At 40.9% G+C, this 23,129-nt stretch overlaps 1 protein-coding gene across 1 annotated transcript; it reads right to left on the reverse strand.

The window, feature by feature from the left end:
- Positions 1-1,581: 1,581 nt before the first annotated feature.
- On the reverse strand, positions 1,582-18,210 carry HPRT1 (hypoxanthine phosphoribosyltransferase 1). Its single transcript, XM_079318939.1, has 9 exons — positions 18,034-18,210; positions 16,044-16,150; positions 14,429-14,612; positions 10,363-10,428; positions 9,727-9,744; positions 7,389-7,471; positions 4,957-5,003; positions 3,084-3,160; positions 1,582-2,466 (listed from the first exon to the last, which is right to left on the reverse strand). Exons 1-9 carry the CDS (start codon positions 18,058-18,060, stop codon positions 2,419-2,421), a joined length of 657 nt encoding a protein of 218 aa, XP_079175065.1. The 5' UTR covers positions 18,061-18,210; the 3' UTR covers positions 1,582-2,418.
- Between the last annotated feature and the right edge of the window lie 4,919 nt (positions 18,211-23,129).

A 23,129-nucleotide genomic window follows, 5' to 3' on the forward strand; every position in this document is an offset into this window, starting at 1 on the left:
TTTCTAATGCTTTAGCAGTATATGTCTGTCGCATAAAGCTGCTGTTTCACTTGCAAAGATGTGACTAAACTCCCAGTCTTTTAACCAAAATTACCAAATAAAAAGTAACAATTGCAGTTTCAACACGTTTCAAGTGAGGATTTATCTTCCTGTTGTGCACACACAGCTGCTGTGAAAGGCTGCAGTAGATAGAACTACTCTAGCAAGGGCGAGGGAGGGGGTAACCTTTTATCTAAACAGTTTTCAGACCAACAAAAGCTTTTGAATAAGGAATCTCTCTGTGTGATGAACTTGATCTGACAAGCACTTATGTGAAGTCAAAAAACCCCGTGTCTGTTCCAGAGCACCTGCCATGTGGGAGCACTCAGCAAGATTTTAGTACAGACCTTTTCCATCAGACACAGGTGGTGTGGTACAAGTCAGACCTGCACTGGTGCAGCATCACTCCTCAACAGCATCTTCCCAAAACCCTCCTGTGAGCACACAGTCCATGCAATTCCAACCCCTGCCCCCAACAGACCAGGAATTCCCTGCTCCAGATACGGTTTGAAAGATAAACCCCTTGTTATGACTAACTCAACTCCTCCTCTCCTTCCCAAATCACATCATGTGACTAATTGTTTTAACCATGACTGCAAAATCTTTCAGGAGACAGAGCATTTCCTCTTCTTGGAGATGCATCACCTTTTTTGCAACAAGTCACAGGTTCTGGAACAGGCAGGTACACAAAGGTGATTTAGGACAAATCCTGAAATACAACCAGACTGTAATACATTGGAAGAAAAGCTCTTTGAAAGAATAACTTACAGCATAATTATGATCAGTGTTCCAAAATTTGTTAAAGAGAATTCCTATTCACAAATAGATCTTCCAGAAATGTGGTGATTTGATGTGAGTTACATTGTGTGAATGCATATTTTAGGTCTGCTATTATCATCATTAATATTAGGTCAGCTGTAATGGAGCGGGCCATGGATGGGCAGTAGTGTGCAGTCCTTGGAAAAGAACAGATTCAACCTTCAAAAACCACAGAAAAATCTTTCAAAACAGAATCTTTCTAAAACTCCACTGTGTATTAGGCACTGAGCAGCATTAAATCCAAGGATGTGGTGGGAGAATGCCATGCAAAAGTACCAAAAAGAACCAAAAAGCACAAACACAGGTGTGAGCTGGGCTGCCATGCTCAGGACTGGACTCCACATGAACACAAGTGCTAATGAAACAAACCAAAATTATTACTTACAAATTGGTTGTGGTTTTTTGTGGGTTTTCTTACCACATGGACATGTTTAATGGACATAGAACCTCCACTCTTCATTTTTGCAAGACAGAACAAAGGACTGTTGCTGCAACTGTTCTCTCTGGAATCTGGTTTGCTTAGAGAATATGCAATAGTTTCAATATCTTCCCACAGCACTTTCATCTTCTCTCTCAGACAGGATTACATTAACCAAAGGCTCTACAAAGGTAACAAATGTAGAGTCTACCTCCACTGTGACAAGCACTTATGAAAAATGTAATTGAGAAGAAAATTTCAAGAGCACTTTAATATACAGAATGAGTGGGATAGATGTGTGGTGCTTATTTTAAAGAGACAGCCTTTATTTAAAGTACTTTGCTTTGTAGATCTTATAAAGTAAACATTACAATACTTCTTTTTTCCCACAAATATATTAAAATTGTTTACATTTAAAAGGCAATTCCATAGACTGATGGATTTTTAAAAGAAAAAAACCTAACAGAAATAGGCAGCTCAACTAAAACTAGATTTTAAACATTCTGTTTTGTCATTCCATCTTTAAAAAAAAAAAAAAAAAAGGAAAAAGAAAAAACACGCTTTTCACCCAGACTTCCTTTACAGCAATAAGGCAACTCCAGGAGATTTGGATGAGCCCCTTGGAGATTACAGATACTGTAACTGGCTGCTCCTCATGCTTTATAACACCCAAAGGTGCAACTATCCATTAATCACAATCACATCTGTGCATTAAAAAATAAAACTTAAATTACAGATTTTAAAAATATTACTAATAGACTTCCCTATCATAAAATGTTTTACATTTACAGTACTTGAACTATTTCAGTTCTGGGTTGATGAGGTTTAAGCAATTTACCACTGCAAGAGTTAGACTCTGGAGCTCACAAACAGCACAACCCAACCAGGGGCAGCAATAGTTGGTAGAGTCATAGTGCAAATCAAAATAAGGAGTGCAGAACTGCACTAAGTGTTTACATTTCTAAAATATCAATGAACAAGACAGGCTCTTATATTGTACATGCAATAAATTACAGTAAGCATATGGCAATGGGGCTGGGGCATTCTACAAGTGTAGCTGGTGTACCAGAGCTGAAGCCTGTGAAATATTGGACTCAGTAAACAAAACATTTCAAAGCTCTGTTGTCACTTGAACTCTGCTTTCATGCTTTGTACTTCTGCTTCCCCGTCTCGCTGATCACACAGATATGCTGAAACAAAATAAAATAAAAAGCTCCTGTTAGGAAAGTAACCTAAGAGACCAAGGTTTGACATCAATAACAAGCTTCTGAAAGCAACACAAGTGTGCTGTACACACTTCAGGAGGAAGAATCTTCTGACAATGTTTATGCAGAAAAACTTGGGCCTTTTTTTGGCCCAAAAATCTCCACATTGCCTCCTTTTCTCCTGTCCTAATTGTTCCACCCAGTGTCTGCTGAGTCTGGTGAGACCCAGATGAAGAGTTAATAATAAAAATAATAAAAGGTGAGCCCTTCTTAATTTCATCCCAAGTCTCTCTTCTTTAACTCTGACATTACTAAGCAAATGCTTATTATTTGTTGCAGACAACTAGTGAGACAGAAAATTTCACACAAATTTCACATTATTTCAAAGCTGACAGTTGTGCAGCCTCCACTCTGCATGCAGCAAAATAAATTTTTTTAGTTTTATCAGAGCTCCAAACACTGCCCTGCTGCTCTCAGGCCTGTTCTCATCACTGGAACATGAGGCATGATTTACAGAGCAGGGAGAATGATGTAAGGAGATTTCCCTTCCTTCCTCCTCCCCAGTTTTAAATGGAAAAAAACATACGGGAAAAATTACTTACGTTCAAATCTCTAAAGTATTCATTGTAATCTAGGGCGTATCCCACAACAAATTTGTCTGGCACTTCAAATCCAACAACTGAAAAACACCATAAGTCACCAGTGTGTTAGAAAAAGAACTTCCTAGAGTTCACCAGACCTTTTTACAGAGACAATATAGAATTTTATAGATATAGATTGTAATTCATTTTATTTCTTCCACTCAAGTACCCTCAGATTAATATTTCAGCTATTTTACAATTTTAACTTACTTTATTGATTTATCAACTAAAGGAAGTTAAATAGTGCTAGTCTCCAAGAAATGAATGGAAGCTCTTAAATTCATTAATAGGATATTATAACAAGAATGTAAAATTCCTTGAAAATGTCCTCTGAGTTTGCAAATATATACAGAAGTGCCAATCCTTGCTGGCACTTCCTAGATGCCTGACATTGCCAGTGCAGCAGCAGGGCACTCCTGAGCACAACAGGAGTTCCCCCCACAGCACAATTCAGAGGCAGCAGGACCTGCTGGGAGTTGGACCTGCACTCCAGACAGAGCTGCAGAAGGGTCATTTGCAGGTTTCAGATACAGGTGTGGGTTGGCTGCTTTGGGTTTGCTTTTGGCTTTGCTTTGTTGGTGTTTTTTGTGTTTGGTTATGATTTTTATCTCCCAAAAAATTTGCCTAAAAAGAAGGCATCCACCATTCCAGATTGTCTGAACAGCTCCAGCGGGATACTTTGTCTACACACACTATAAAATGATTAAAAAAATTATATTACCTAAAATATAAATTTTCAAAAGGGCTTTTTCCCCCTTGCTAAAATGAAAGACTCCAGAGCAGGAAAGTTGTGTCTTTTTTGTCTCCCTGGCTACAATGGGGAAAACAGGGAAGTAAGTAGAGCAATTCAAATAAAAGGCTGTGGCCACTTTTGGAAAAACTGAGGTGATGTTTAGCACTTACTGGGCCTCACAATACAGGGATAAAACAGAGGCCCAGCCATTGTTGCCTTGTCTCCTTCAGAGCTCACATATTCTGCTCTGGACAGGCTGTTACTGGGGACAGATGGCAAAACAAGTCATCTGCTGCAAGATGCTCCAAAGGCACCATTAGCCCAGCTAAGCCTATAATGAGATCCCAGCAATGAGGGGCACCCTGGAATGAGGGGAGCACCTCAATAAAACCTCAAGGTATCAAAAAGCTTCACTTACAGAGCTTTGTACAGCCTTGGAAAGGAGGAGGAACAGGATGTGATTCTGCAGCTCAATTCACTTCCACAATGGAAGTATCAGGAACATGGTAAACACACAGCCCTGCCCAAGGCAGGAGGAGCTGCCACTCTCTTACCACTGTCTGCTGTGGATGCTGTTCCTTCACTTACAGTCTTAGGTCAGACAGGAGAGGACAAGAAGGTTGTAATTCAGATACCCAGACATAACCAGTGCCAATTTAGGCATTTTATCCCTGTAAACTTTTATCAGACCTGCTACCCCCTGTGGTCCTCCCACATTCTTGGGACAGCCAAATGGCAAGAGCTGGCTAGGCTAAGGCACACAAATCACCCCCAAAAGTGTCAAAAGGGGAATCCAGCAGATCCCACTGACTGAAGCATTTGACCACATGCAAGCTGACAGATTTTGCAAATGACAAAGGTGTAACCTAGACCAATATATCACAGTTTGATTTTCAATATAATAAAAAGTTGCAAATGTTACAAATCCTGATTAACTGTCTCAAAATACATTCCAATTATTTAAATTATCTACGTAAGAGCAAACTTTCTCAATAATAATTAGTAAAAACCTATTTGGAACATCCTTGGACTTTGAGCAAAAGGTACACAATACACAGACATACTTTTAATAATGAAAAATGGTTGTCAAAAGTCACTTACAGTCCGGCCGATATCCCACACTTCGGGGAGTTCTTTTCACCAACAAACTAAAAATAAAATTAATGTACAACTGAAACATGGAAAAGCACCATGTACAAATATATGAGACTGTTTTAATGACAGAGAAGCTGAGTTAGGTCTAAGTGTGCATAACTGACTGCATAATTACACATATTTTAAACCACTGCTTTACTTGCAGGTACAAAAAAATCATAATGACAAAAGCAAAATTTCCCAGAATCATGAATGGCTCACAGCCTAAAGGGTAACTAACAGATCTTCAAGGAAAAGGCTGGGAGACACTGATCTGGATGGATTTTCACTGTGAAAATTCACTTATTGGGATTTTATATATATCAGGAACTTCAGGTGCAATTTACCTTGTAGGCAACAATCTGGGATGTGGCCCAAGAAAAAAAGCCCAAGAAAAGCCCAAGTTTCATGGAGCAAAAATTCAGCTGCTTGAATGTAACCTCAATTCCACTTACACAACTTGCCCTCAACTGGTTTTCACTGGAAGTACTAATTACCCCCATAGAAAAAATGTAATTGATTCTGATGTTTAAGGGATATTAGAATTAATGGTCAGAGGAGCAAAAAGCACAGAGATACAGAGCTGGGGGTACTGTGGTAGAGAGAAATGCCCTGCCAGCTTAGTTTGATTTGCTCATTATTCAGTTGAGCACTTCTGCCTCCTATCAGACAATCCCACAGGCCTGACATTTGTCTGTCTGGGAAACAGAGATTTAGGGGGGAAAAGAAAAGGTGGTTATGGCTGAATGCAAACAGGAGCAGCACAACTCTGCACACTAAGCACAGACCCTTCCCCTCCTGGATGACCCCTGAAGTTGTGGCTATGTTTGCCACAGTCACAGTTTTGATTTTAGTTTCTGAAACTTCTAATTGAGAGACTTAATTTTTGAGAATTGGTGTAGGGTCTGATCCCAGAATAGTACTAGCATTAATTCACATCTCCCTACTACAACTACTTAATTGTCTGAAGGAAAATAAACAAAAAACTAAAAAAAAACCCAAACCAAACAAAAAAACTCAAATTCCCCAACCCAATCAACAATCACAACAACAAAACAATCAAACAATTAACAAAGAATAAAAGATATAGAAGAGAGAGAAGTGAAACAACTAACAATGTAAGATTATCTAGAATGATCATGTTTCCCTGGGCAGACCCAAATTACTGCAACAGGTTTAAAATACAGGAAATTGGTCTTTCCACAGATATATTATGTCATGTTGTATTGTATTGTTGATTTACACTGTAGTGTTATAAAACTTTTCAGTGACACACATTTAAAAACTGGCCAGGGAGAAATCCACAAGGGCCTCACCTTCAGCAGGTCACCTCCAGATTGTCAGCAAGAAGAGCTGTTGTGGTAAGTCTAACAACTGCTCTGACATTGTTATGGCAACACAAGTGATTAGATATCACACCCAGCTCTGCTTTATCTCTAATCCCCAGCAATCATTATGCTTTTATTAAAAAATCCACAACTACACCATAGCAGTGCAACAGATGTAATTTAAAAAGAAGTAGGAGGAATGTTGATATTGGTTAATAATACAATATCATCCTCAACATTTCCTGTTAGTTGCAAGTTGTTTAATTTTGAAATGTTTTGAAACAAATTGATTAAAGGTGCAACTAAGTAGAAAAGCCTGGAAGAGCATATGGCTGGGTGACTCTCACAGAATGACCTCTAAAGCTCAGCTGCACTATGCACACTATACACTCACTCACATTAGTTTACACATTTACATGTGTAAACTAATGAAATTCCACAATTAAAGAAGGAAAAATAGAAAAAAAATGTCTCCATTGCACAGGTACACCACTGCAGCATAGTGAAGTTGCAGACAGTGCCAGCAGAAACAAACATCTTTGGAGAGACATTACATACAGGTTAGTAACAACCACTAATATTTCTTATTCCCCCTTCTAGTTAAAGTCTATATTTGTGAACTAAATTTGTGTTGAAAATACAACCTTTATTAACTTGAGAGGGTATTTCTTTTAAGACTGAAAGATTTAAATTCTTCAAGATACTTCTAAACATTGACTTCAGTGGTTGAAGCCCACAAACTTTACCATAATATGATAGGCAAGAGTTGTTCCAGGCATGCAAAGTTATGCCCTTATGAAGCACAGGAATTCTTCCAGCAATAAGACTGGAAAGAACATTTTTTCCAAAATCCTTAACATATATATATATGCTTATGACATGGCAAAAGTGCTTTAGGAGTTTAAACAAATACTGACTTCAACAGATCACATCACATATGACTCCTTCAGAAATGTTCCCTCCCGTTTCTCTTCCATGGAAATGTGTTTTATGTTTGTTTGTCCTTGTTGGTTTGGTGTTTTTTTAAAAGCTTTTTAAGATGAAAACCAGCACAAATAATCAAACATTTACCTGGCTACTTTCACCATCTTTGGATTGTACTGTTTAAGTAGAGACAGCAGCGTTTTCATTGTTTTACCAGTATCAATTATATCCTGAAAATAAAAACACTCATGTAAGACAGGATATTAAACATGTCAGAGTAGCACTTTCAAGTTTCTACCACCAAAATTACTCAACAACAGCAGCATGAAAACATGACAAACTACAGCCTGTAAAAATGCTCACAACCAAATCCAGGTGGCACAGAACACAGTGCTGGGCTTATGCAACCAACCACACTGGCTAAAGTGATCACACACATTAACAAGAGTGCTTAATTGCTGTGGATAACCACGACTTTGGAAGCAGTTTCTGAACAAGCAGTTACTGCAATGACCTTCCTGGCTCCTTCTGGATATTTTATGGCTGCTCCTTGCAGCAGTGAGATAATGTTTAATTCGAGTATGATAAGAGTAACGTTAGTCTGGCTGTTGAGCTCAGTTACAGAGTATTCAATGGGAAGAAAAGCAAGAAGAAAAAACAGGCAGAACAAGCCCTTACTGCAGTTAAAGGAAAAGGAGTACAATTTACTTTACAGAGCCAAGAAATATCTGAAGAAATTGCACAGGGAAGTCTGAGTGAAGTTCTACAGTCTAAAACACACTAAAATATATTTTGACACAGTATTTTAATCCCATTCACTGCACATATAAACAAAAAATAAAAAGAGAATACATGGCTTCCAGAAATGGCCACCTCTTTTGGACTCAGTCACACCATCTTTAGAGTGATAGTCCTTGCCCTGGCCTAAAATCAAATCTATTTGAAATGAAGAAGGCAGACAGCAAAGAAGCAGCAATATCCTGGTTTTGGCTGATTTTCCCATGACTCCCAATTAAAATATAAATCAAAAAACAAAGTAAACAAAGCACCTGTCACCATTACCATTAACACTCAATGCTTTTAATCATTTAACTCCAGAGAAGTTGAAGATACTCAAGTACAGAGATAAAAATCAAAGTTGGTAAACAAACAGCTACTTCCATGCTCTAAGAGAAAAGCAGAACCTATTACTAATTTTCTGTTGTGTGATGAGCTGTTTATTGGAGATGAATCTCCATTGTCTCAGATTTTTTTTACATTAAAGGGATGCAGTAAAGAAAACCATAGTGCTCAAGACATTAAATTTACAATAGAAGAGCATTTTATTATTTGACAGTTAAAATGGTGATTAGTAAGTGTTCATATCTGAGTGTAAGACGAGTCACTGGACAGATGATTCACTGAATAAATAAGAAACTAACCTAATCAGGGGATTACATTCATCTGAAATGGAGCAGATACATAATTAGACACATCTGTCTATCTGAAGCAAAATATACTTCAAAGGACACCACAGCTCACACAATGACTGCTGTATACATACTATTTTGGTAGGAGTTTTGGAACTGCATGTGCTTCCTGTGGAATAATATAACCTTCTCAAATTAGGAAAATAATATATAGAAACACATTTTATGAGAGGAAACATCCTTTCCTTTGGCTGATGAATCAGTTGCCATAGTTGTTTGTTTGCTTACAAACATGCCATTTCCATTACTTGGAGCCTTAACACATTATTAGATTGCACATCTGCTTTTCCTGTCTACTGCTGCTGCCTCCCTATCCTGAAATTGTCAATTGTACTCCAGGAAAGTGACATTGGCTGCACATTAGCAATGGTGCTCATCAAGACAGAGGTATGAAAGCAAGAATTAAGCAACAGCCCCTACCAGGCAATCAAACTGAACCTGGCATCACCCAGAGAACCATCACTAGACAGAGGAATGGGAATTTAGCAATTGCAAAATGCCAGTTAAGATTAGCATTCTCTATGGCACTATTCTCTAAACAAACTACACACAAGGATGCTGGGCTTAGATCTGTTTTTCAGATATTTTAGTATGCTCATACCAGGAATCTCTTTCTACCTCTGCAGCTTGGTTTCCTAGCTTGCTGTGATGAACCCAGAATAATAACATGCTTAGTGTCACCTTTTTTTCAGGCTACATTTTCAAATTAAAAGGAAAAAAAAAAAAAAAGGAAAAAATTACATATTTCAGAATTGACAAAATCTCAGAAAACTGAAATAAAATACAAACCATTTTAGATTGCTATTTTCCTGGTTAAATATGGAAACTGAATGCAATTTGAGAATTCAAAACACAGCTTAGTTCAAATTCAGAGACCACTTGCAAAATTCAGGCTGAATTCAGAACCTGGAAGCCTTGAAACCAGAAACTGTAGGTTTTCTGGCTTAGGAAAAACTTCTATTAGAATTCTTTTACCTGTAACACATTAGAATTTCCAAGTGAAATACAGTACTTACTTCCACAATCAAAACATTCTGGTAGGAAGAAAAAGAAAAACAAATCCATTAGTGTCTAGACAACATACAATTTCTTACTAATCTTCATAACTAATTTTCAGTGCAGTTAAATATTTGTATCACCATTTATTTATGTGTGTTTACAGATGTAACAACAACTGCTTTGTAGTTTAACATTTCTGATGCTCTAATAACAATTAGCTGAGATCCTTCTCAACAGCTCGTTAAGTAGTCTTTAAATTATTCAGACTTTGAAAATTCTAGACATATGCAAAAGAGATCAAAACAGAGTCTATACAATTCCTATTTTTCTAGAGAAGAGTGTCCCATTGCAGAGACATGTACAATTCTGCCATACCTATATCCTTTATATTGACACTCATGTCTTAGAAATCACCTGTGTGTGAGGAGAAGGGGAGAGTGATGTGTTCTGACAGAGCAGGAGCAATGGTGCTTTAACCCCTAACATCTGGCTCAATGTCCTCCACAGAATCACTGGAGAAAAGCAGATTCCCAATTTACATTCTCCTATTTCCTCCTCTTGTCACTGCCTATCCTGGGAATGTGTGTTCTTGTTGTGGGCTGCACCTTACACATCTCAGCAGGATGAATTCACAGACACACAGAGAGCTGTACCTTTCCAGTCAAGGTTGAGAGGTCATCTCCCCCAATGACTTTGATATCTCCAGTTGACTGATCGTTCTAAGAAACAGGAGGGTGAACATTAGCATGAGAAGAATTAAACTGATTTTCTTCTTGCAGTAAATGTCAAAACTGTGAAGTACACAACTAGTAAACATTAAAGCTTTCAGAAGCACAGCAGCAACAGCATCCCTCTATGAACAAAGAAATTACAACTTCAAAGATGAACTTCAGATTAAAGATGTTTGACAAGAGATTTGCATCTACACAGGCATCATCTCTCATCTGTGACCATTATATACACATATGTATCTAAAAAGCAAGGAGTTACTATGCATTCTCTACAGATTATAGAAACAGGACAAAAAAGCACTTCTGGTTTCCAGGCTACAGGATGCTATATAGCTTGTAATTTACATTTTAAACTTTATTGCTTTAGAAAGTCTTACTCTGAATAAGAATAGGCAATCATAACAAGAATAGACAGCAGACAAAGCACTGATTGCTATTTAGAACAATGAACTACAAAAATAGCCAGAAAAGCTTATGCTTAGTTTACAGCCAATATTGGTAACAAATCAAATTAGTTCTCATGCAACTGAACAGCAACACAGGTACACCATCAATATAATGCATTTTGCTTCAGTAAATCTAAACTGTGATAAAAATGTAAATGAACTGTTATATAGGAAAGTTAAAAACAGCTGCTAGGAGTGCCTCACAAACCTTGGCAGTTTATTAAGCTCACTCAGCTGATTTTAAACCTTGACAGTGTCTCACACTTCATATAAGCTGTCATATGCAGATGCTAAGCTCCTGAGCAGTAAAGGGTGGAAAAACAGTTAAAGATTTCTGACATTGGCTGTAACCAGATTTCCACCGGCAAGAACTTTGTTTAATCATTAAGCAATGTTTTAATTATCTTCAGAAGCCTTATTTCTGAGTTCTTTGCTGGTAAGACTTCAATGCTTCATGGTTTAACACAGACGAGTTTTACTGTTTAGATCTGTTTTTACTGCCTCCCTGTTGCCACTGCTGGAAAACAATGTTTTACAAGATTTAACTCCTGACTCAAGTGACTCCAAGACAACCTTTTAAAGTGGTATTTCAAGTTCCTTGCAGTATCTGTTGTAAGGTTTGGTTAGCAGAGACCTTTCAGAATACTGCTGTGACCAGCCTAACCAGAGTTTAGCATCTACTCCACCAAGAATCCCTATTTTCACCAGTGACAGTGCAACATATCTGTCTTTTGGCTGCCCTTCATGACTATACAAGGAACATTTGCTCATTTCCATGCTTAAATGCAGGAGACTGGTGAAAAGCCATTCTTCTTGTAACACAAACAGAATAAACTGTTTGTCAAGAATACTGAGAGTTGGATCTGATCACAAACATTATCTTTCCATTTCTTAACAGCTTGCCAGATCATTAAAATTTATCCATAAGGACTTGGAAAACTGGAGTTACAAGTAAAGTTTAATTACAGCTGATCATTTTAGTATTCTTAGAGAATTATTTTGGGTGCAGTACAGTATGAACTTTGCATTTCAACACAAAAAGAAACCCCATATGCTTGTAAATATTAAATGATCAGTTTGAAACAAGAATAGAACTTCAATTACATCAATTACAGAACCATTACAAAAGTTCATCTGCTTCATTTATGTGACCAGGATATTTTTAACATCTTTTATCCAGTCTGTAAAGGCAGGCAGCCTGATCCAGTAATCACATCCAGAGACAGCAACAAGAAAGTTCCACTTTCAACTGCCCATTACAGTTTGTGATGATTTTCACACCACTGAACACAGATCCCTTCCTGTAGCAAAGCACAGATCAAAATCACAGAGCAGATTTAGCATTCTGACACTATTACTGACAGAGACCCAGTCAAGCTGTTACATACATGCCCATGATAGGATAATCTTTCCCAGTCTATCAAGTTATGCAATCTAAAGGACCTAAATTTGGATATTAATAACCACCTACAGAAAAGAAATGCTCATGCATAGTGTAGTGGAGGCATCACATAACAGCAGCTCCTCACTCATCTAGAACAAGAAAACATTCTTTTATAGAACTGGCTGACAAAATTAAAAACCCCCAAGCCAACACCTCAAGGAAAATGTTTGGCTTCAACAGCTTTCTGTCGACATTTCTCTGTTTTTCTCCTCATCCACTTGCTTCTGTAGTAAAAACAGGGTTGTAATCTCCATAAAACTTACTTTGTTGCTCACTCCCCTATTAATATCAAAGCACTGTAGCTCTGAGGGGGAATAAACAAAAACAGCTGTAGTAAAGAAATGAACCAAAACACACCTGGGACATCAGCAAAAAGTCAGCCTTGCTTTTTAGCAGAGACTTTTTTCATGTGTTTCAAACTACTTCTCCAGTATTTTTTTTTTTATGAGTTAGAAAGTAGAGAGCATGAAGGGTATAGTCTTTGTACTGATTTTTTAAACAAGGTAAGTTATTGAAAGTGTTCCTAAGTGGAAAAAGCAGAAGATACACAATTTCCTCTCCAAGAAAAAACAAGTGGAAGTCATAATTCCCTATTTTTTAACCTACTATTCTGTAATGAAGACATTCAGTTTTCTGCAGCTTTTACAGGCAGAATATATGGACATGTGGGGGCCTTGGGGTGAAGTGGACTGGAGGCAGGAGCCTCCCCTTTTGGAGGCACAGAAGAAAAGAGGCTCAGACTGCTCTCCCTCACTGATTTTAACACAGTGCACAAGCACAAAGTGCCTTGTGAAATACAACCAAAGGCTGGCACAAGCCTTTGAGCCCAGCCTTGCACTCTCATTAAAGCACAGAACTAAATGAGTGCCTTGTGCTCTGCAGACCTGAGTGTGGTCTCCAGGTAACCCCTGGAGTTGTGTGTGCCTCAGGCAGCCAGGGCTGCTTGTCCTGCAAAAGGACCATTGCCCTGTGCAGTTCTTGGCTTTGTCATGACATGTCAATGGAGAGCTTGACAAGAATAATGGATTTATCAGCAACGTTGTTTATTCTGCAACAGTCCAGACTAAGTCTGTAAATATTCCATGTCAGGTTTCACAGTTTAATCAAACAAAGGATGAGAGTGATTTTTTTCAATTGAGTTATCTGTATTTTTCTGCTGGAATAGGGTTGTGACAAGTAACTCTGACTTCAATGCAAAGCTGCTGAGGCAGAACAAACAGCATAACATTGTGAAACAATGTATTAAAACACTTTAAACTGAAACAAAACAGTCATTATTTCCATCTTATAGATGGCTTTAGGGAAAAAATAATAAATTTCTGAAATCCCAAAAACATGAGACTTGGCTACCAGTAAGCTGGAATTCATCCAGTGCTGACAAACACCTGCTTCTTCCCCTGACCTGCACAACACAATCCTGTGCTTCCTCCTGTAAAACCTAAAAGTTACTTTGTATTACAGAATGTTCTGTGTCCCAAAAAAGTTGAATACTTGTATTCAGAATCAAAAGAAATTCTTTCCCTAAAAAATTTAAAGTCAAAGCAATCTATGCATTGTCTTGAAAAGGTAAGGCCATATTCACAGGCTATTAATCACAAATCTAGGTTTAAGTATCTAGTGTTTCCTCACGGCCAAATGCAACTAATTTTGCTCATAGGTTGATTCATTTAAAAAAAAAAAAAGGCATTTGAACCATTTCTGCAGCTTTCAAGTCATCCTGTCCAAGAATGATGTCTGGGACACCTAAAAATTCCCAGAATTAAATTTTTGTAATACTTGCAGGAGAATTCTCTGTCTAGAGCCACAGCTTTAGAGCTGGGGTAAGAGTGCAGAGAGGAAATTGTTGAACAAGTAAAGGACACGTAAAGAGTCTCTCTCCTCAGCATACTGATTTTACTGAGGTGAGGAGATATCAAGGTCTAAAAGAAAACACATTATATAATAAGGTAGGGAAAGAGTAAATTAGCTTGTGGCTCATAATTCCCTTAATTATTTGTTTAATATTAGCATATTAGGGCAGTAACAATATTAAACCACCTTTGTTAATAATTTGTAGTCAACTTAGCTAAAAATTGCACAGTACTGCATAGATACTTACACAATAACTCTTCAGCCTAATGAAGTCAACTGTCATGGGGATTGATTTGTCACTGTTCCTGTTCAGGGCTTTGATGTAGTCTAATAAATCAGCAAAAAATTTATAGCCACCCTTGAGTACACAGAGTGCCACAATGTGGTGTCCTCCCATGCCCTTCATAATTTCTCGTGCCAGTCTCTCCGTCCTAAACAAAACCAAGGAAGAGTGAGCTGTCATAACATTTCATTTGTTCATCACAGCAGCAGCATTTGATACTCCTAGCAGCAGCAAACACAGGCAGCAAACTTGGAAACACATGCTGCTTGGAAATATTTGCACACCACTTTAGTCACTTTTATATGTTACTGGTCAACAAAGTTTTGCTTTTCAAGGTTAATCCAACAGTAGCGCTGCCAAATGCTCTTGTTTTCCTACATCACAGGCAGCCAAAGCAAACCTTAACACTCTAAAACTGTTCCACTGTCAGATAGGAGACATGAAGGTGTGTTCTTCCACAGACAGGTTCAGCTTCCATGCAATGTAAGCTAACACAACCCCAAAGGCAGTAGTCCTCACCAGCTGAGGAGCAGGAAAACTCTCGAATTTACGTTTATTTGCCAAATCAGAATGCCAGAAATGTGTCCTGAAAGCAGAACACAATACCAGCAAGGCAGAGCAAGGGAACACTGCATCGTTTTCCTGCAATAATAGTTTCTAAATTTATTTTGCCATTTATTTTAGAAAGCATTTATTGTGTGCCAGCTGACAGCAGGTTTCTCAGAGAAAGCCAACCATTACAAGCTTTGCATCAATTCCTTAATGATGTGTACTTTGTCCAATTTTTTCCTCTATATGGACTTCCAATGTAAAGTTTCAATATTTAAAAAGAAACTTTTTTTACGGAGATGTTCATTGTATCTAGTTAAACAGGAACACACAAAATCTAAGTGCATTCCTAGTCACAAGATCCCCTGGAAGACCCACCCTGCAACACTCATAATAGGTTTAAATTCACTGGATTTGTTGTTCATTCTCATCAAGGAAATTAGCAACTTTCAAATACAAAGTAAAATAAAAATGTCTTGTAGGTTTATGAACACATTTCTGATTACACAAGATAAAACTTGCACAGCACATCACAGATTTCAGCAACCACAGAAGTGACAGATTGATATTTGCAGAGGATAATGTCTTTCTCAGGAGGCAGGAGAAAGTTGGAAGTCATTTATCTACCACATCAACATGAGAGTCTAAAATGATGTCATTCATAGTTTACTTTTATTAATATCTCATGGAAAATCAAGAGACTATATGTTCAGACTAACTGACACAACAAAATGTCTAGTAGTTAGATTTTAATAAGGTAAAACATCAAAGAAACACTGAAAAAAAGTCCTAAGTTACTACACACTATAAAATTTTGCTTGAGAATTATGACCAATTTTCAAAGAATAGCATGACTGCAAAGGTACAAACTCTTAGAAGCAAAAAAAAAAAAAAAAAAAAAAAAAAAAAAAAAAAAAAAAAAAAAAAAGTACATTTGAGTCTCTAATTAAATGTAATTTAATTAAATTATCACTGGAAGATGTTTATTACAGTTTCATGCAATAAGTGTACTCTCTGAAGTCAAACAAACCTGTCCATGATGAGCCCATGAGGAATATAGACTTTTTCCAAATCATCTGCATAATGTTTAGGTATGCAGAACAAATCCAGGTCGTAACCTTGCTCATCATCGCCAATCTGAAAAGGAAATAAGGTGAGACTTATACAAAGCCTTAAATTATAGAAAGTCTGTGCTGGGAAACTTCAAGTCCTTTGCTCTCTTCAGTAAAAACTATCAAACCCATGAGTAAAACCTACCAGACCCACAACACTCATCAGAAGCACCTTTCTTTCCCCCTTCTAAAAACATCAGTCACACTGAACAGAGAGTAAAGTGTAATCTAAGAGTTCACAAGAGTTACTTGAAATATTGTGAGTTATTATGCAATGCAATGTGTGAAAGAAAGTCCTACAACATCCTCCTCCAGTGGAGAGCAGAAAAGTGAAGTTACTACACCTCAGTGAAATCCTATATTCCATTACAAAAATAATCAAACTTTTTAACCCCTTTGGTTTTCCCAGTGTAATGCAAAACCTGCATCTGCAATTAAGCAAGCAGAGGTTCTGACATGGACACCTTCCAAATCTCCACAACACTCGATCACTACAAAACACACGAGCCAGTTTGCAGCATAAGACGTGAGCATGACAAGTTATGCTGCTGTGAAGCAACTCTGCTCTGACCACCGTTTCCAAAATGAGGAGATTCAAGATCATTCATAATCTGAAATTAAAGCTTTCAGCAACCTGTTCCACACGAGCAAATTCCCTGTATGAAACAGCCTGCAACACTGGTAAGTGCATATTAATTAGGACAAGGGATTAGCATACGCACACTGTCACATCAAACAGAGACTTCCTTGAACCCTAACCCTGCTGCAGCTTGAAAATAATGCGTTTTTATAATTACTTCCCTCTCTGGTTATCTAACTGAACACTACTATGTGATAAAGAATTTCAGAGGGAAAACAGAAGGTTAGTGCTGACGGTTCACCAGGGCAGGCATTTTAAGTATCCATTTTGGCTATAGTACCCTTGCAGGATTCAAATCTTATTTCAGTGCCTGTGGAAACACTTACCCCGCCAGTGGTCAGATAAATGTTTACATGGGTGTTTTGTTGATTAATAGTTAATTGGTATTTTATCTGGGGAATTTCATTATCATGTTACCCTCCCATCCAAAACTGACCGTGTGAGCTACACACACACGGCTCGAGCTCATGGTCCCCGCAGTCCACAGGGAATTATTTTAAGAAACAAGGCAGATCCTTCCCAAAACTCATGGGGTTTTCCTTTGGTTATATCCAGAGTGTCTACTAAGCCTTCCGTCCTGCGTTTGGCAGGGAATGGGCCCTTCCTACAGGTTTTATCAGGCTTTTTATGGACTGCAGGGATTTACTGTCGCAACCTCGCGGCCGTCACAGCTCTCGGCCATCAGACACCGCACGCACTTCATCAGCACCGGCACTTGCTTTAAAATGATAACTAAAAATGAGTATAAAGCGCCTTAGCAGATGCGGCAACCATGCAAAAATACCAAGGATGCTGCTCCTGCAGAACCAGACCCGGCTCACACACGTGGGGTTCTCCCGACCGGAGCCTCCCGCACGCTGCGAACAGCAACAGGAATAGGAAGTTGTGCCGCGCTGGGGGAAGTTCTTCCACCTTCGCTCCGGAGGCGCCAGCGCCGGCTCTGCCCGCTGCCCTCGGGCTCCGGATCGCCCCGGATCCCACCCGAGGGAGCCGCGGCCGCTGCGGGCAGGGACGCGCCCGGCCGGGGCAGCGAGGGCAGGGACGGGCCCGGCGCCGGGAGGCCGGGGCTGCACTCAAGGTGACTCCGTGAGGCGGCGGCTCCCGGCGCCCAGGGACGCGATACCACACGGCACAACACACGATACGCCACGCCACGCCATGCCACCCCCCGCGTTCCCTCACAGATCGCCGCATTCCGGGGGGCAGGCGGGGGCAGCGGCCCCGTTGCCGGCATCCCCCGTCCCGCGGGCGGCAGCCCCCGCACTCACCACGATGCAGGGGCTGGGGGTCGCCATGGAGCGCGGCCCCGCCGGCGGCGGCTGCGGGCGGCTCGGAGCGGCGAGAGCGGGCGCTGGGAGGGAGCCACAGGAGCGGCGGCGGCAGCGGGCGCTGGGAGCAGGAGGCGCCGCGCCCGCAGCGGCCCCGGCGCCGCCTCCGCGCCCTCCGCGCTCCCCGCCCTCAACATGGCCGCGGCGGAGCCGCCCTCAGCGCGGCCGTGCAGCGGCACCGGGCGCGGGGAGCGGTGCGAGGCACGGGGGAGCGGGCACACATCGCCGGAGCTGTCCCCTCGGTGGGGCTGTCCCCATCCCAGCAGGGTGCAGCTTTCCCTGCGCTGTCCCACGTCCCCAGTCCTGGTCCCGAGAGCTGACCCTCCCCTCCTGCAGCACGGTGTGCGTTCCCCGTCCCCTCAGCATGGCACGGGAAGGTGACAATGCTGTGTCCAGTTCTGGGCCCCTCGGTTCACGAAGGACGCTGAGATGCTGAACAGGGTCCAGGGAAAAGCAGCAGAACTGGGTGAAGCATCTGGAGCACAAACCTGCTGAGGAGCTCTGGAGGGAGCTGGGGGTGTTTGCTGGAGAAAGGACGGGCCCCTGTCGCTCTGTACAACTCCCACAGGAGGCTGCGGGTGCGGCTCGGGCTCTTCTCCCGGGGAACCAGCGACAGGACAGGGGATAAGGTCTTAGGAGCAGGCTTAGGTTGGACATCAGGAAGAATTTCTTCACAGAAAGGGTGATTAGACATTGGAACGGGCTCCCCAGGGAGGTGGTGGAGTCACCGTCCCTGGAGTTGTTTAAGGAAACACTGAACGTGGCACTTGCTTGACAAAGTGTGTTGGGCCACAAGTTGAACTTGGCGATCTCAGAGGTTTTTTTCATCCTAATTGATTCTGTGCTTCTGTGACTCCTGTGTCCAGGGGGAACAGGGACTGACTGCTGTCATTCCAGAACCAGGCACAGGGATGCACATGCATCAGGTGTTCATGTCCATGGGCTCCACAGACAGAGGTAAAGTAACAAGAAAGCATGGATAGCTCCACTGGTATCAAATGAGAGATAGAAAAAAACCTTTTCCTGTAGGTGTGGACAATAATTAATGGCAATATAACAGTGCAAATGAATATTTGTGATTTCTTATATAGCAGGTGGAGACTTTCCCCCTCTTTCTCTAAAGGGTGTAAACCAAGTTTTATTCTATGCTGCATAAAATATTGGTGTCAAGAAAAGGATGAGTCTTAAAAATAACTTTACTCATGTAATGGATTAATATAATGTAATTCGTGTAAGAATTATATAGTATATTTGTAAGAGCAAAGTAAAAAGCTAAACCCAAACCACAGACAGTAAAGACACAGATCACTTGATTATATCATTGTAAAATCCAACAAAAGTAGGATAGCTCAAATGAACAATTTAATAGACCTAGCCAGCGGAGATGGCCCTGTCTAGGGAGGCACCCAAGCTACGAGGACCCGATAAGCACCCTTGATTAAAGATAACCAACACCATGGAAAAAATATATCTGAATGCCCGGTTTCCCCTAAACTGAGATCGACAGTGCATCTCCATGTCGCCTTCCCAAAAGCCAGGACATGTCCTCATCAGAATTCATTGTCTCCCAGGATATGGTTTTGTCCAGCCCAACGCGGTGAAAGAAAACTACATGAACAACAAGAGAAGACAAAGAGCTCCGCTCCAGGCAAGGGAAAACTGTATAAAAACTGGACTAACCAAAGGGGGTTTGTGAACATTTGGGGATTCGGAGCGATAGAGTTCGAATCATTGTGTGTTCACCCGATGCCCACCCCGGGCTCGGCACTGTCCTTTTTGATTGTGGCTATCGAGGACCGTGTTTCGGTCGCAAAATAAATATCGCTTATTTTCAATCATATTTAATTCGGCTTGATCTCGTTTTTATCTATAACACTCATACAGAACTGTAGCAATTGCTCTCTGATATACATCTAGCATTATTACTGTTGGCTCAGGAAACAAAATGAAATCAAATTAAACGTTCTTTTGTATGAAGCAACCAATTTAAGCAAATTTTAACTAAGCAAATGGGCACGATCCCTCGTGAGTGCTGTATTGTTTCAGCCTGGGCGGGTTAAGTGGAGTGGGTGGAAGGAGCATTTATCGAGCTGCCTGGAGCAGCAGAAAGAAACACACCCTGCAGCTAAGGGATATCAGGAAGGTGTCACAGCTGCACAGTTTCCAGAAGGCCAGGAAGAACAGCTGCCCTGTCAAGTTCAGGGAGAGCCTGACATCAGTGGGCAGCATCTATGGAGAGACTCTGCAGCCTCAGAAGAATTGCAGGACCTGATTGTATTTTAGTTACTGAAGACATTTCTTGTTAATGACTAAAATCAATGTTTGCCATTAAAAGTAGCATCCAACAGCACCTTTCTGATGGCATGCAGGAGTTGTTGGCTTGACTTCCATGCCATTTCTCCCCAGCAAACAAAACCATTAGTCCTGTTTTGCCCTTCTGGATGAGCAATTTCTTTGTTCCGCCTGCCAAACAGCACATTCCTGGATCCAAAGCATTTCTGGTCCTGCTGGCACCCCATTATGGAGAGAAAAACAGATTTACAAAAGCAAAAGTATTTGCTGATATTACAGGAAGTTGGTTAGCTGAGATCAGCACCAGATTTAGTAGATGACCAGTTTTGCTCTTGCTGGTTACGAGGCCACTGAGGCTTGCAGGGCCTCAGTGGGGAAGGTGAGGGAGGGGGTCAGAGGTACCTGGGAGCTGCACATCTTCTGGCTAGATGATGCATCAGGTGGGAAAGCCAAAGTCTTGATTTCTCTGGTATGCACAGCTTTTTACAAGGCAAAATAATGTAATAAATGTGCAAAGTGTTTTGTCCCCGAATAGACTTCATTTCATAATTATTTTGTCCTCTGCTGCCAGCCAGACATGTCTCAGTGCTCAGGCCCAGTGAACCATGGCCTGTGTGAGCACCAGTTGCAAATAAGACTTTTAAAAACCTTTCTTGATAATCACATGTCCCACTGGTGGGGTACCTGGAAGAAGCAACTGAGTATTCATCTTTTGGAAGCACCTGAAATGTTGTGTGCTGGGTCAGATCTTCAGGTCAGTGCCCATTCACCAGTTCCCTGCTCTTCTCCCCATTTTTGCCTCACAGCTTTGCCATTGCTGCTGGGTGACTCACGGGGAATCAGCAGAATTTATCTGCTGGTTTTGTTTCATGAAACAAGTCTCCTAAAAAAGCAAAGAGTGCAACCAATTTTCAGCAGATTAACTAGACCAGCAGGACTGTCTTGTGACCAGAAATTTGTGTGTGCAGACAGAATGGGGGGAAATGGACAATTCCAGGGATATTAACCCAGTCCTGAAAGAAGCACCACCATTTTTAATCAAGAGGAAAACCAAAAGGAAGTATCTGATTAAATTATATACAGAGCATTCACTACAATGTAAATTTAGTGCACAAGCATCCCATCTTCTTCACGGCTGCAAAGAAATCCTTCCACTCTGACTAGCAGTTTAAATAACATATCATTATTTTTCTAGCCAAATGTTTCAAATGGGAGAGGAAGCCAGATATACCAAAACATCATTTACAAAGAGACACACCCTTCCTAAGAAATAGGGAATAGATGTTGTTCATTGCAAAATACCTTTTAAAAACATGTTCTTGTTGATTCCTGTGAAAATTTGTCGTAACAGTGATTCTCAGTGGTGATAGTCTCCATGGATTTTGGAAAGTGATGCTGATCTAGTTTTTAGTTTTTGGTTTCAAGACTGGGATATACTGGTTGGTGAGAGTTTATCAAGTTTTCCCTCACTGTCCAGATAATAAGCAACAATTTACTTACGAAAATTAAGATAAGCAAAACATCTGAACTATGTACTTCTCTGGAGCTGTAGGTAACTTCCTTTTTTCACTAAAAAGGTTTTCACAGTCCAGGATGGATGTTGGGGGAATTACAGACATTTAGCCTTTATTCAGTAGTGCAAGGACTGGTCAGTGACACAAAAATCACACAGTCAGTACAAAACACTCTGCAATGCTGGTCAGAAATGTGAACCATCCAGAGAAACACAGCCGGGATTGCTGCAGACCCGGCGCTCTTTGGGCTGGTATTTATGGCATTTACCAGCTTTCATTTGCAAACAGCCATTCAGAATGATCCAGCAGCCCTGGCTCAGCAGCACCAGACTCAGCTCTGTCACAACAGAGCCCAGAGCCGGGGCTGGCACTGCAGCCCTGCCCATGGGACAGACCCGGGGCAGCTGCTGCTGGGGCTGAGAAACTCAAACAGGGACTATTGGAAATGGCACCAACAGCCAAAGGCAGATCCTGCCATGCTGGAGCCCAGAAACCTGAGGGTTTTGAGCTTTCTGTGCTTTCTGGCACTGACCCCCTGGAGAATACTGCTTTTGACCTGAGGCCTTGGAGAAGCTTCCAAATTTGGAGTTAAAATCATGGGGTGTGTAGTGAAATGGAAGTGTGTGCTTTTACACGGTAAAGGGTTTTAGATTTGAGGTTTTTATAGTATGAGACAAGATGGAGGATTTTGGGTGGTGTCTCAGTGTTCATCTTCCTTCTTCATGGTTTCAGGCAGCAGTTTCTGGTTGGTCAGTCAGTGTCACACTGAGGGTCACGGGAAGTCAGTTATTGGGTTAAAAGGATAAATAATATAGGTGTTAATTCTCTATTAGACTGTTTAGCTTTAAGAGACCTTGTAGCAGCTGGATCTTCCTCCATTTTTCCTCACTTCTAGCAGGTAGCTAGAAGTGCTGCTGAACACTCTGCACTTTTTGATAAGATTTAATAAACAACCAAACCCGAACACGAGAAAATCAGTTTCCTCTGTGTAATTTTTAATCCTGGCTCTGAGGGAAGGCAGAAGAGACTGAGAAAAAACACTAATTAAGTGGTGCAAAACTCCCACCACTGTTGCACTGTCCCTGAAGCAGGGCACGGGCTCAGCACTGCCAGACCTGAAGCACAGCCCTGTGCTGTGGGGCCTTGAGCCCATAGAGGCACCGGGGACTTTGGTAGCCCAAGCCCCACAGCTGTGACTGACCATGTGTGTGGTGAACCAGCAGCTCTGGG

The sequence above is a fragment of the Erithacus rubecula genome (genome assembly GCF_903797595.1).
Source record: "Erithacus rubecula genome assembly, chromosome: 15".
NCBI lineage: Eukaryota > Metazoa > Chordata > Aves > Passeriformes > Muscicapidae > Erithacus > Erithacus rubecula.

Excerpts from the sequence above, each read along its gene's own strand:
- HPRT1 (XM_079318939.1), bottom strand. The coding sequence starts at position 18,060 with ATGGCGACCCCCAGCCCCTGCATCGTG. Across the intron at positions 3,161-4,956 it reads TGTGGGATATCGGCCGGACT|TTGTTGGATTTGAAGTGCCA; the intron begins GTAAGTGACTTT and ends GGTGTTTTTCAG. Across the intron at positions 2,467-3,083 it reads AATACTTTAGAGATTTGAAC|CATATCTGTGTGATCAGCGA; the intron begins GTAAGTAATTTT and ends ATTTTGTTTCAG.